Source organism: Nicotiana tomentosiformis, chromosome 1, assembly GCF_000390325.3.
Source record: "Nicotiana tomentosiformis chromosome 1, ASM39032v3, whole genome shotgun sequence".
Lineage (NCBI taxonomy): Eukaryota > Viridiplantae > Streptophyta > Magnoliopsida > Solanales > Solanaceae > Nicotiana > Nicotiana tomentosiformis.
In genome coordinates this window covers 139,889,572-139,904,545 of record NC_090812.1, presented here as the reverse complement: position 1 = coordinate 139,904,545, position 14,974 = coordinate 139,889,572, and the positions used below count along the sequence as shown (strand labels likewise).

The following is a 14,974-nucleotide window of genomic DNA, read 5'->3' as shown; positions in this document are numbered from 1 at the left end:
ATACCTTAGTTATAATTTTAGGAATCATAATTATGTTACGTGAACGTATACATAATCACGATGATTCAATTAATTAAGAGCGCACCTAAAAGCATACTTGCGTATTCTTTGTTTGTTTCTTTGCTACATTTGAGATTGTTGTGAGGCCATGATTTATGGATATGGAATTATTTTGATGAATGAAGTACTTTTGAGGGGGTTAAGTGGACTAATAGTTTAGAGCAGGTATGAACATTTATTATCTATGAAAAAAATGGGTTAGCATTATTTATTCACTATTGGGCCGCCATATGGATACTAAAGGAAATGGGCTTGGAAAGGTTTGTTTGTCCCCTATTCAAGCAAAGTAACATGATAAGAATCAATCTAATACCGAAATAGTGGGCTTGTTTCAGGCCCAAAAAGTTAAATCTAAACTCTCAAAATTCCTCTTAGCTCTACAAAAACTATCTAAATTTGAATTATTTAAAAGTTTATTAGATGATCTAACAAAATAAATCATACTTTCCTTGAAGCAAAACGACAAACGTGGTAATGAAACAAATAGTAGTTTGATATGAGCTCACTCAAATAATATGCATATGACAGAATACTTCAAAGGTCAAATTCGTTCCAGATCTTGCTAAAAACCCCAACATCCCATCTTGTTTGTTCACCATTTTTTCAAATTTTCAAACCGTATAGTAATCTAAATACCAACATGAGAGCAGATAGCTCAAATCACAGATATTTTCATTGGTTTAAAATAACTAAAAAAATCAAACCCAAATATAATGAGTCATGAAGTAGATTCAATATTTTATAAACCAAAAGATGCCACCATGCAAATAGACAATCATTATTCCCCTTAATATTATGCATTCTAAACCCATTTAGTAATTCATCTCCAAAAACTAATCGTTCAATATAAACAAATAAACTGAATTATAAAACCAAATTCATTTCATGCTTTATCACATAATCCAAATCGGACACATCAAAATGGGATAGAAATAATTAAGATATGGATCCAATATTCAAAAGAGTATAAGAGATAAAATTTAGAAGGCAAAGCAAGTAATGAACCTTTAACGTAGAATTTTAAAAAAAGTCAATATTTGACTAGTGAGATAACTTCCGATCTTTGAACTTTGCAACAAATATGATGTATGAAACTTGAGCAGTGATTGCAGAACCGAACCGCGACCGGAGACCTATTTCCTTGACTGTTTTCGTTCTCTATCCCAGGAAGAAAGTGAGTTCCTTTTTTATGGTATTTTGATGGATGATTCTTTTTTATCTGATTCCTCTCCAATGTTTTTTCTCTCCTTTTTTTTTCTTCGTGAGTTTTTTCTTTTATAAAGAAGAACAATGGTAGTTATCAAGTCTTGTGCCAAGGAGTTGAAGTGAAGACGTGGGATTGAGGTTCAGAAAAGAATTGAGACGTGAGGTGTGGGCTGGAGTAGATTGACGTGAAGGGGAAGGGAATTAGGGAGTTAGTTATATTTTTATCTTTGTGAGAACAAATTACGTGAATATGGAGGTGTATATGAGAGTCATGGGGTGAGTGAAATCTCTTTTAAGTTAAAGTTTATTACTAAACTTTTGGCAAAGTTACGTGAACTTAATTGCTTCTTCTTCTTTCTTTTTCCTTTTTCTTTTTATTTTCTTTTAGAACTAAAATTCAATTAAAATATTTATACAAAAATATTAATTAACTAAGTCTGATTAACAAAAAAAGATATATATATATATATATATATATATATATATATATATATATATATATATATATATATATATATATATATATATATATATATATAATTACACTAAAACAAATGCCACAGCTTATTCAAATTCTAATTAAAAGAAACCATTTAGTTTTGTAAATTTTCTTTTTCTCTTTACAAATGGAAATAAAATTTGTACTACAAGCATGTGAATATTTTTGTAGATTTGTTTTATTTATTTATTTTTCTTTTGAAACTAAAACCTATTAAGAGTAAGATAAAAGTTTAAAATATTAAGATTAGACCTTAAAGAAATATTTACACTAAAATAGTATAAAATTCGGGTGTGATAAAAAATTAGTTGTTCACAACATGCCCCTCTTTGCTTGAAAACATGAACAGTTTTCAGGCTAAAAAAATGAACAAGGTGACTGATTTTTGACCTCACTATTATTTAAAAAGGAAAAGAAGATAAAAGAAAAGATGTGACCGAACCTTGGTTTTAGGCAACCTACATATCCAGGGTTATAAGGGAATCAGGTCATGTGTAGTTCGAATGGAAAAAGAGTGACGGAGTACGCTTAGATAGAGAGCCGAGCGAAGTTCCGTCGAGGTTCCGATCTGCGATTCCTACTATTACATCAAAATGAAAAGCAAATTACATACTCTTGAAATCTAAGAGTTGCAAAATTTCTATCTAAGTGCCATCTGGAGTCTTGTCTTGATTCTTGAGTTGCTTGCCCCATTGACTTTAGACTGAAACTTGATGCTCTCGATGTAACAAACTATGAAATATTCTCACAGGCTTGTTTCTTGATAAGATGATGAGAATATGGATCTTGAGCCATGTGTCAAAGCTGGTTGCGGTTGGTATTGCGATCAAATGTTTCACTTTCTGTAGCAAGAGATAGAATTTTTATTTTTGCACATCCAATCCGTACTTTGCAGAAAAACCTGCAAGTCATTAGAAACAAACAAAACGAACAAAAATTTTCTGCACCAGTTTGCACTAGAAAATTTTTGTGAGTTATTGAAAACACATTAAACTATCTTTGATATTGCATAAATAAAGAATTAAAAAAGAAATGGGCTTTGCATCTTTTTTTTTTTTAATAATAAGGGATGTCGTACCCTATGTTAACAAGAAGGAAGGCAATCAAGGGATGTAGTACCCTGTGTTGATAATAAGATGAGGTTTGTGGCACTCTAGGATGCTACTAGGGAAGGTCATACCCTATGTTGGTAAAACGTAATGCAGACAGGGGATGTAGTATCCTTTGTTGGCAATAAGATGAGGCTCGAGACACTCATAGGATGCTACTAGGGAATGTCGTACCCTATGTTGGCAATAAAATGAGGCTCGTGGCGCTCTGAGATACTACTAGGGAATGTCGTACCTTATGTTTTCAACTAGAAATGCAACCAGGGGCTGTAGTACCCTGTGTTGGCAATAAGATGAGGCTTGAGGCACTCTGGGGTGCTACTAGAGAATGCCGTACCCTATGTTTGCAACAAGAAATGCAACCAGGGGATGTAGTACGTATTGCTGACATAGATGAGGCTCGAGGCACTCTGGGGTGCTACGAGGAAATGTCGTACCCTATGTTTGCAACAAGAAATGCTGCCAGGGGATGTAGTACCCTGTGTTGGCAATAAGGTGAGGCTCTTGGCACTCTGGGATGCTACTAAGGAATGTCGTACCCTATGTATGCAATAAGAAATGCAACCAGGGGATGTAGTACCCTGTGTTGGTAATAAGGTGAGGCTCTTGGCACTCTAGGATGCTACTAGGGAATGTCGTTGCCTATGTATGCAACAAGAAATGCAACCATGGGATATAGTACCCTGTGTTGGCAATGAGGTGAGGCTCTTGGCACTCTGGGATGCTACTAGGGAATGTCGTACTCTATGTTTGCAACAAGAAATGCAATCAGGGGATATAGTACCCTATAATGAAACTAAAAATAACATGATTACATGTATATTTGGAGAAACTCAAGGATTTGAGAACTTCACTTGGTAGTGTTCGCCTTTTCACGAAATGTTTCCTAAAATTGTTGTGTTCCTGTTCTGAACAAAGAAAGATTTGTTAGTTTTAAAATGATGGTCAGTTTGTGGCCTTGATTTCTTTGGTGATTTGACCTTGCGTATATTATACTTGTTAGAAAAACTGACTCCGTCGATGATTGTACAAATTTCTGGGAGATTATGTCTTTTCTTTCTGGAGATCTTCTTTCTCAACATCAAAACCTATACATTTTGTGCCTATCACCATTTATGTTCATGGTTCAAACAACCTTGCTTACAAAACAACTTTTAACTGAGTAACTTTTGTTGACCCTTGAAACATTGTTCAATCCTTCAAGCCTTTTGTTCGTCAGGAAAAATCACAGATGGCTTTATGCCTTTGCCCATACGGTTTATGCACAACAATCCTTGCTTTATATAGCAGAGAAACTGTAACCAATTTTTGTGGCCTTTTCTTTGCTTTGCTTTGACTAAATTAGACTGAAAGGGACTTAAAAAAGTAATGCGAAAGAAAATAAGAAGGTGAACTAATAGGTATTACAACTTAATCAAGAAGTGTCCCTTTCATAGGAAAGAATAAGAAAGGACTTATTTGGCGGAAATATGCTAACTTCAATGAACATGACCTGCATTTTGGACTGGATGCCCGATCCATTTGAACTGTCTAATTCTCGAAATCTGTTGTAAACTTAACTTTGAAACTGAGTTCTTTGTCTTAACCGTGCTTGTGCCGGGATGTACAAAGCCTTAAATCGATCAATGATGCCCTTTGTGGGTTTTCACCAATTGACCTCTCTCATTTGCCTCTCTCAACTCACCATTGCCTTATAGTCCCGTAAAGGTTTTCAGGTTTTCACCAATAAGACTCTCTCATTTATTTTTTCTCGCTTGAATGGCTAAGGCATTACCCGTAGTATACTGACTTAGCATTCTCGAAAGTTGATCAGAAGGTCTTAGCTGGGAAAGGTAAAAAGAACTATTCAACTGAATTTCAACTTTCGGAACCATTTTGATGGAACAACCATCGAAAATAAAATAAAATCATGCCCCAGTTTCTTTGAACACTGGGGAAATGTGGATTTTTATTTTGGTGTGACCGAACCCCAGAGTGAGGCTGCCTACGTATCCTTTCGGAATCTGGTCAGACGTAGTTCAATGAACATGAACTTGTTTTAATGATGATTTTTTTTTCAATTTGATTTTCTTTTCATTTTTTTTCATTTTTTTCATTTTTTTTGATTAAGTACATTGTTTCCAAAAGAGAGGAAAACAAAGAAATATAAACAAGGCCTCAAAGGGATAACTATAGTTGACTAGTGTTTGGGTAGCGAGAATGATAGCCTTTCGTCATCCCACCTGAGAATGCTAAGTATAAAAATACCCCAACAGAGGCATGCCAGACATAGTATCTCTTGACCACATCTGCGTTGACGGATATATCAGTCACCTTTCCTTATATATCTACCAAGTGTAGAGCTCCTTTTGACAATACTTTCTTGATGAGGTAAGGACCTTGCCAATTCGCGGCGAACTTTCCTTTTGCTTCTTCCTGGTGCGGAAAGATACGTTTCAAAACAAGTTGTCCTACCTCGAATTTTCTTGGGCGCACTTTCTTATTGTAAGTGCGTGCCATTCTTTGTTGGTATAACTGGCCAAAACAAACTGCCGCCAAACACTTTTCATCAATCAAATTTAACTATTTCAATCGGGACTTGACCCAGTCAGTGTCCTCGATCCCTGCTTCAACAATGCTTCAGAGAGAGGGAATCTCAACTTCAGTGGGTATGACCGCTTCAGTGCCATAAACCAATAAGTAGGGCGTTGCGCCAACTGATGTACGGACAGTTGTCCGGTATCCCAAAAGAGCAAAATGCAATTTCTCGTGCCATTGTTAAGACCCTTGGACCATCTTCCTAAGAATCTTCTTGATATTCTTATTCGCAGCTTCAACAGCTCCATTAGCTTTGGGCCTGTAAGGAGTAGAATTGCGATGCTCAATTTTAAATTGTTCACATACCTCCTTCATTAGATGACTATTCAAATTAGCAGCATTATCCGTGATAATGATTTTTGGAATACCGAAATGACAGATGATGTTGGAGTGAACAAAGTCTACTACTGCTTTCTTGGTAACTGCTTTCAATGTAATAGCTTCCACCTATTTGGTGAAGTAAACAATTGCAATCAAGATGAATCTGTGCCCATTTGAAGCTTTTGGCTCGATTGGGCCAATGACGTCCATTCCCCAAGAAACAAAAGGCCAAGGAGCCGACATAGGATACAACTCTGAAGGAGGCGAGTGAATCAAATCATTGTGAATCTGACACTGGTGGCACTTGCGAACAAAACGAAAGTAATCTCGTTCCATAGTAAGCCAATAATATCCTGCCCAAAGGATTTTCTTTGCTAGAACATATCCATTCATGTGCGGACCACAAACTCCCGAATACACCTCATTCATAATCATTTTAGCTTCTTTGGCATCCACACATCTCAACAAATTCAAATCCGGAGTTCTTTTGTATAGGATTTCCTCACTAAAAAAGAAACCATTAGAGAGTCGCCTAATAGTTCTCTTTTGACCCCTATTAGCATGTTCAAGATATTCTCTTGTTTTTAGAAACTATTTAATATCACGATACCATGATTCACCATCTGGTTCTGCTTCAATTGTATTGCAATAACAATGTTGATCCCGAATTTAAATTTCTAATGGGTCAATGTGAGTATTACCCGGATATGGAAGCATTGAGGCCAGGGTGGCCAAGGCATCAGCTAATTCATTGTGAAACCTAGGAATGTACCTGAATTCGATGGACTTGAACCTTTTGCTAAGATCCTCCACACATTGTCTATATGGAATGAGCTTGATGTCTCGAGTCTCCCAATCAACTTGAGCCTGCCGAATAAACAAATCTGAATCTCCCATCACCAACAGTTCATGCACATTTAGGTTTATTGCCATGTTTAGACCCATGATGCAAGCTTCATATTCTGCTATGTTGTTTGTACAGAAAAAATGAAGTCGCACCATGGCAGGGTAATGTTGCCCAGTAGGTGATACCGGAATTGTCCCTATCCCTACGCCTTTGATGTTGACAGCCCCATCAAAGTATAGTTTCCAAATTTGACTGTCATCTTGATTAACCTCTTCATCTGAGAAATATGTGTTCAAAGATTCATACTCATCATCAACCGGGTTTTCTGCCAGATGATCAGCCAAAGCTTGTGCCTTCATGGCAGTGCGAGTGACATAAACAATATCAAACTCTGTGAGCAAGATTTTCCAATCTGCTAGTTGGCATCGGCTTCTGAAATATGTACTTCAGGGGATCCATTCGGGATATGAGGTAAGTTGTATAGGCCAAAAGATAATGCCTAAGCTTTTGGGCGACCCAGGTTAAGGCGCAACATGTCCTTTCCAAAAGAGTGTATTTGGCCTCATAAGTGGTGAATGTTTTGCTCAAATAATATATTGCTTGTTCCCTTTTGCCTGTGGCATCATGTTGACCCAGAACACAACCAAAGGAATTATCCATTACTGACAGATATAAAAACAGAGGCCTACCAGGTTCCGGCGGGGACCAAAATAGGGGAATTTGACAAATATTCCTTGATCTTATCAAAAGCTTCTTGGCACCCATCTGTCCACTTGATAGTGGCGTTCTTTTTCAAAAACTTAAAAATAGGCTCACATGTGGTTGTAAGCTGCGTGATGAACCTGCTGATGTAGTTCAACCTCCCAAGTAAACTCATGACTTCTGTTTTGTTCTTCGGGGGAAGCAACTCTCGAATGGTCTTTATCTTGGAGGGATCTAACTCAATGCCTCTTCGACTAACTATAAAACTCAAAAACTTCCTAGAAGGAACTCCAAATGCATATTTGGCTGGATTGAGTTTGAGATTGTACCTTCGTAGCCTTTCAAAGAACTTTTTCAAGTCTTGCACATGGTCAGCTTGTGTTCTCGACTTAGTGATCACATCATCAACGTACACTTCAATCTCTTTGTGCATCATGTCATGGAATATGGTAGTCATGGCTCTCATGTAAGTTTCCCCTACATTCTTCAAACCGAATGGCATGACCCTATAACAATAAGTTCCCTATGGAGTTGTGAAGGCGGTCTTTTCAGCATCTTTTGCATCCATCAGAATTTGGTGATATCCGGCATAACAATCCACAAAAGATTGGATCTCATGTTTAGCACAATTGTCAACAAGGATATGAATGTTGGGTAAGGGAAAGTTGTCCTTTGGACTTGCTTTGTTTAAATCCCTATAGTCAACACAAACTCTGATTTTTCCATCCTTCTTTGGCACTGGCACAACATTTGCTAACCATGTAGTGTATCGGATGACCCTGATCACATTTGCACTTAGTTGCTTCCTGATTTCTTCTTTAATATTATCACTTATGTTTGTCTTAAACATCCTTTGTTTTTGCTGGATTGGTGGAAAATTAGGATATGTGGGAAGCTAATGGACCACTAAATCAGCACTCAAACCCGGCATGTCATCATACGACCAAGAAAATACATCTCTGTACTCGAACAAAACTTGAATTATGGCATCTCTCGTCTTTTGTTCAGTATGAATGCTTCTTTTTGTTTCTATGGTTTCTTCAGGACTTCCCAGGTTAATTACCTTAGTTTCATTTAAGTTAGTCTTAGGCTTATTCTCAAATTGATCCAATTCCCTTTTTATTTCCTTAAGAGCCTCATCTTCATTATACTCAACTTTTTGATTCATTATTTCGAGATTAGATAGCTTTTTAAGATCTGGGCATGAATTCCGCGTGCATGTCATGTTTTTAAAACCAACATTAACGAAACTGAAAATGATAAGAAATTAACAAAAATTAGGAAAATGAAAAGACAAAATTTTACTATGAAACCGGAACTTCATTTCATTGAATTAGAAAGGATAGAAGGGTTAACATCAAAGCAAAGCAATTAAACTAAAATATTTGGATTATAATCCTTAAAATAATCCAAATACAGAAAAAATAACAAAACAGGATACCAAGACTCCTTCCTGATGGGAAGAGGAGTTGTTTCCCAGTTGATGAGCGAGGTATCTGGACCAATCAACTGAACACTTACACGACTAGGTCCCTCCCCAACTTGAACCATATTAATCTCATAGAAAATCTCCTTGAGACCCTGGCAAACTTCATCGATGTCATCCTGAGTAGAAGGATTTTGGACTTCTTCAAATTGTGGCTTGACAAAAGAGTAGGCAATATGAGGGATTGGTTTGGACAGATTCCAACCATTCTTTTTGCGGGCCTTGACTCTATCTATGTCAGCTGGTGTTGGTTTAAAACCCAAGCCAAAGGTATCTTTATTCGAAAAGGGAGTAATGGGGTTCACAATTCCTTGCAGAGAGGATCCTAATCCATTTCCTGGTTCATAGCCATTCCTCATCATCATTGAAGCTACCATCATAGATGTGGCTGAAAGACGGGGATGCAGAATTGGTTTTCCTTCTTCCACTTGGTCCACCTCAATCACCTCAAATGCTTTATATATGATGGATTCACATCCTTCTTTGGCCTCGATACATGGAATGGACATGTCTTTATAGACGGATGAGTTGTCCTCCTCATGAACAACAATTTCTTGCATGTCACATTCGAATTTGACCATTTGATGTAGGGTTGATGGTATAGCTCTGGCCATATGGATCCACGGCCTTTCCAGAAGAAAATTATAGGAAGTTTTCATGTCCAACACTTGAAAGACAATGTTAAAATCAATCGGGCCGATTGTCATGGTGAGTTCGATTTCCCCAATAGTGTCTCTTCTTGAACCATCAAAAGCTCTGATGCTGACATTACTAGTTCAAATTCTGTTAGTGTCAATGTTCAGCTGTTGTAGAGTAGAAAGAGGACATACATCTACACTTGAGCCTCCGTCAATCATGACTCCTTTTACGTTGTGCCCTTCACATTTGACCATAAGATACAAAGCTCTATTGTGGCCAGCCCCTTCCCTAGGAAAATCATCATCGCTGAAAGTAATTCTATTTACTTCAAAGATTTTTCAGCCATTTTTTCTAGCTGATTCACCATTGTCTTTTCTGAGACATATGCCTCGTTCAGAGTTTTGATCAACACACGGCGATGCTCTTCTGAATGCAAAAGCAGAGATAACAAAGATATCTGAGCAGGAGTTTTCCTTAGTTTGGTCAATGATTGAGTAGTCTTGCATTTTCATCTTCTTAAGAAATTTCTCCGCTTCTTTTTCTGCAACGGGTTCTTTCACTGGTAAGTGACTTTCCATGTCTTGCTTAGCTTTTCTCAATTCCTCTGGTGAATAACACCTTCCAGAGTTGGTCAAGCCCCCCATTTCATCTATTTCTTCAACTATATCTTTTTCTTTATATGTTATGACAGTCTTGTTATAATTCCAGGGAATAGCTTTTGTGTTTGTCACTGGGAGTTGTGCAATAGGTCGGATCACAACTGGCTCCGTTATATTTCTCAAACCATTATTCGGAATGATCTTTTGAATTCCCCCGGGGATGTAAAGTTTTGGCCCACCCAATTGAACCTCAACCTTTTTTGTTTTTCCAGGGACATAGAGAATTATTTTTTCAGAACCTGCCAAGTTCAAACTAGAACTCGCACCTTTCACAATCAACGGTGCCAATTGCGGCAGGCTCACTATCACTTTTGGTTCTTGCTCTATGGTTCCAACAACCATCTCTGTCTTGCCAGACTGCTTATAATCCCGATCATCACAAACCATCATAATAAAATGTGTATTATCATGAGCTGGGAGCGTATTGTTTGTGATATTAGGAGTATCCTCATTGTTTGTTACCACAATTGCCTTTGCTTCAATCAAATTTTCAATGGCTTTCTTTAATGTCCAACAATTTTTGATACTATGACCTTGGGTGTTAGAGTGATACTCACATCTTGCATTGGAGTCAAAACCATTGAATTTGGATTCACATAACGCGGCATGATAGGTTCAATAACCTTCAACTGCATCAACTTTCGATATAGGCTTGTATATAATTCCCCAATTGGGGTGAACGCTTTATTGGGCTCCTGTTCTCTCACATATTCTTGTTGGGGACGAGGATTATATGGCGCCTGAAAATTCGGTCGGAGTTGACGGGAGCCTTGTGGAATAGGTGCCCTCCATTGCAGGTGATTGAGAGGCCTAGCATAAGCCTGTGCATTAAACACTATGTATTGTTGTGGGGTAACTGAGTACCGGGGACCCTGAGGTGGATAGTAATGTTGAGGAGAATTGGATTGTCCTTGTTGGAATTGCACATAAGAAGGAACTATTCCTCTTTGAATTCCCTTGAACCCAGATGCCATCATGGATCCTTCCTCTTTCTTTTTTTGATTTCCGAAACTGTCTGACCTGGTTTGAATTGCTTGCATGGCCGCCTTAAGGGCTTCCTGGCTCATAATTTTGCCCGACTTCATTCCATTCTCAACTATTTCACCAATCTTAATCGCCTCAGTGAAAGGTTTACCAATGGAGGCCAACATGTAATGGAGGTAATCAGGATCCTGAGCTTGGAGAAAATAGTCAATCATTTCTGCCTCTTTCATTGGTGGTTTGACGCTAGCAGCCTGCTCTCTCCACTTGATTGCATATTCTCTGAAGCTTTCTGTTGGTTTCTTCTTTATGTTGATGAGAGAGTAGCGGTCTGGAACTATATCAATATTGTACTGAAACTGTGGGACAAAATCTTGAGCCATGTCGTTCCAAACGTGCCAGTGAGATATGTCTTGATCTATGAACCACTCTGAAGCAATTCCTGTCAAACTTTCCCCAAAATAAGCCATGAATAATTCTTCTTTGCCCCCTGCTCCCCTTAATTGGTTGCAATACCTCTTCAAATGGGCAATGGGATCACCATGCCCATCATACTTGTCAAACTTGGGGGTCTTGAAGACGGGTGGCAAATGAACATGGGGGAACATGCATAGATCGTTAAAAGAAACACTCTTGTGGCCTCCCAAACCTTGTATGTTTCTCATGGTTTGTTCCAGGCTCTTCATTTTTTTTTATCATTTCCTCTTGTTCCATATTCTTGTCGGGCTTTTCGATCTCAATTGGGAACACGTTCTGAGAGTATGCTTGTATGAATCTGGAATCTTGAAAGCCAGTTCTGGAGAGCAATGTTGGGCATCATGAGCATTCAGTTGTGGATCATTGTTGGACTTTTGAGCAAGAGTCGGTTGAGGAACAGTGAAAGTAGGGACAATGGGTACAGTAGGTGGGTCATTTCTGAGGGGTGCGGTTGGAGGACGTGGAATGGAGGTACTGGGGATAGTGGGAAGGTTAATGCTCAGACTAAATTCAGGTTGGTACAATGGGTTACTTGTTATGGAGATGGGCACTTGATTTGCAACTGATACATTATGACGATTATCCGAAGGCGGCGGTGCATGTCCATTCACTCAGGCTTGGTACATCTCTGCCAATTGTTGTTTCAAGACTCTTACTTCTTCAACCAGTCCTAAACCTAGTTCAACCAATTGTCCATGGACATCATCATTATCTGACTCATTCTCACTGTTGTTTGCCATTCTACTTTTTTCTTTTGATCTCGTATTGTAAGGGTGAGTCGCCAGTTTAAACCACAAACCAACCACCTCTGTTTAACTTTATCTTTTAAAATGACAAACAACAAACGTGTTAGAGTTAGGCATTTTGCAGATATTAATCACACATTATATGTCATGCACCTAATGCCATTTTCATTTCTAAAATGATCTTGGAAGGCTTCATGCTTCATCTCGGCTTATTGATTTATTGGTTTATTTTCATTTTGAATTTAACGCTCTTTTTATTTTATTTTATTTTTCTCTTTTTTTCCAGATTAATTATGGTTATAATCGCATCCGATGAGGATTGCCTACGTATCATGACGCCCCATGAATCAGACCATTACGTAGTTCAGGGGGAAATAATAATAGTCTTTTTTGTTTTAACAAAACAAAATAATACAATAACAAAAAGGACATTACATTGAAAATGACTTACCAGACTCTGACAAGACTAAAAGACAATGATTTTAAAGATTCAACAATGACTCAAACTAAAACATAACTACTACATGAAAGGTTCTAACACCTACGACTATATTTCAACTCCAGAATCTTCTTGCTTTCAACCACTGGAACATATGCTCATGGTGGGGCTTGCCCTGGTTGACCCCCCAATGTACGGTACATCCTTTCTAACTCTTCTGCAAGATGACGAGAAAAGTAGGTGCATGCTCCAGAAACTTCTCATAATCCATCCCTTGGAAATTCACATAACTTTGAGTGGTATAAACAGCCAAATCATGGACTTGCTCTCTAAAGTACTAAAAAATCTGGTCTCGATCTTGTAACTGCTGCTGGCGAGTGGTGGTTATCTCCCTTATGTGGCCCTCACGATCTAAGGCGGACTCCAACTGAGCCCGAAGTCTAGCCTGCTCGAGTCTCGCCTAAGCCATCTCCCTATCAAAATCTGCATGCTGGTATTCTCTATTGTACCTTCTCATTTCTTCCAACTGTGCATGGAGCTCAGCTTCTGAACGTACCCAATGGGCCTTCTCTCTCTCTCTCTCGAATTGAGCCCTCTCTTCTTCAAATTTTGTTACTTGGCGATCCTTACTTGATTCGGCCTTCTCATTTAACTGTACGATCTTTTCCTTGGCTTTGTCCAACGCCTTTTCAGTCTTTGCCAAGAGGGAATCATAATCTTGCACATTTTCCATTAGATTGGCAATGGTTCTCTGGTCTTTCCAACTTCTCACTGGCACTTCAGAGGCTTTCTTTATCTGTTGAAGTTGGGCACGAAGGGCTTCATTTTTGCGGATCAAACTCTTCTTTTCCCCTTCGGCTTCTTGTTCTTGCAAGTCTTTCTCAAAATTGAGGTTTCTTAGCCTTTCTTCTAAGGCATGAATAGTTGCTTTGTATCCCTTTTCCCTTTCACCCCAGGCCAACCGTTCTTGGATTTTATCATCAAAGGCTTGAACATGCAGCCTTTTGTGGGCCTTTTGGGCTCAGGCTCTGGTAAAACACTAGACACATTTCTTTTTTTTAGTTTTTTTTTGTAAAAATGGGGCCGAACCCTATGAAGGTTGCCTACGTATCTCACATCCGGTGAGAATCAGACCCGTGTAGTTAGTAAATATTTCAGGAATAGGATGACACTTTTTTGAAAAATTCAGGCTTATACTTTTTGGAGTAAATACTGAGATTTTCGAAAACCAGGTAAATTTTCTCCCTCATATTTTCTTCTTTCTGGTTTTCCTCAATATTTTTATATTTTTATTTTATTTTCAGAAACCAGTCAACATGCACAAACCAAATAAAACATAATGCACAAGTAGCACATAAGATGCATCGGGATGGTAATGTAATTCTCAGGTACACCTGTCCTAGACGGACCCAACCCCTATGTTGAGTCCCCAAAGTCAAATGCACATGATGCAAACAAACATCCATACTAAAGATCCTGCATGAGGCTATGCTATTCTAGGTTTAAACCTGGGGGCGTGTTCTAGACATGGTTTACCCAAGCGGGCAACTCGAGCCGAGGTGGGAGCAATATACCGGGAGCACGAAAGTCTAACCGGCCTAGTTACTGACGCAACCTCATTCTAATTGGTATGAATTCTAACTGAAAAGTGGGTCACGCGCACGTGTGCACCATAAATTCAGAATACTCAGAAGGGAGGCGTAAGAAGACAATTTAATACAATTCAAATAATATCAAAGCGGTAATTAGCACATTAGGCCCAAAAATACAATAATAACATCAAATCAATAAAGCCAAGTATATATCACATTACAAGCTCAAATTCTGAACCATGAACCAGAGATTCTGGGTCCGCTCCCCAGCAGAGTCGCCAGAGCTGTCACACCTCCTTTTTCCCGAGGGATAGGGAGTTTTTCCAATTTAAGTGACATTAATCAAAATGGGATTATTTATTAGATCAGAGTTGCCACTTGGAATAATTTATAGTGTCCCAAGTCACCAGTTTATTTTAAAATCTCAAATCGAGGAAATTGACTCTGTTTAAAGTCTGCAAAACCAGAAGACCGGGTAAAGAATTCTGTTAACCCGGGAGAAGGTGTTAGGCATTCCCGAGTTCTGTGGTTTTAGCACAGTCGCTTTTAATCATACATGTCTTATTTAAATTGTTTTAATTACTTATTTTAGAACCTATGTGCATTTTACCTTTTACCGCTTTTAGATTGCTTG

At 38.3% G+C, this 14,974-nt stretch overlaps 1 protein-coding gene across 1 annotated transcript; it reads right to left on the bottom strand.

The window, feature by feature from the left end:
* Positions 1-9,583: 9,583 nt before the first annotated feature.
* LOC138910628 (uncharacterized) lies at positions 9,584-11,772 on the bottom strand. Its single transcript, XM_070201850.1, has 4 exons — positions 11,332-11,772; positions 10,663-11,277; positions 10,065-10,606; positions 9,584-9,752 (listed from the first exon to the last, which is right to left on the bottom strand). Exons 1-4 carry the CDS (start codon positions 11,770-11,772, stop codon positions 9,584-9,586), a joined length of 1,767 nt encoding a protein of 588 aa, XP_070057951.1.
* Between the last annotated feature and the right edge of the window lie 3,202 nt (positions 11,773-14,974).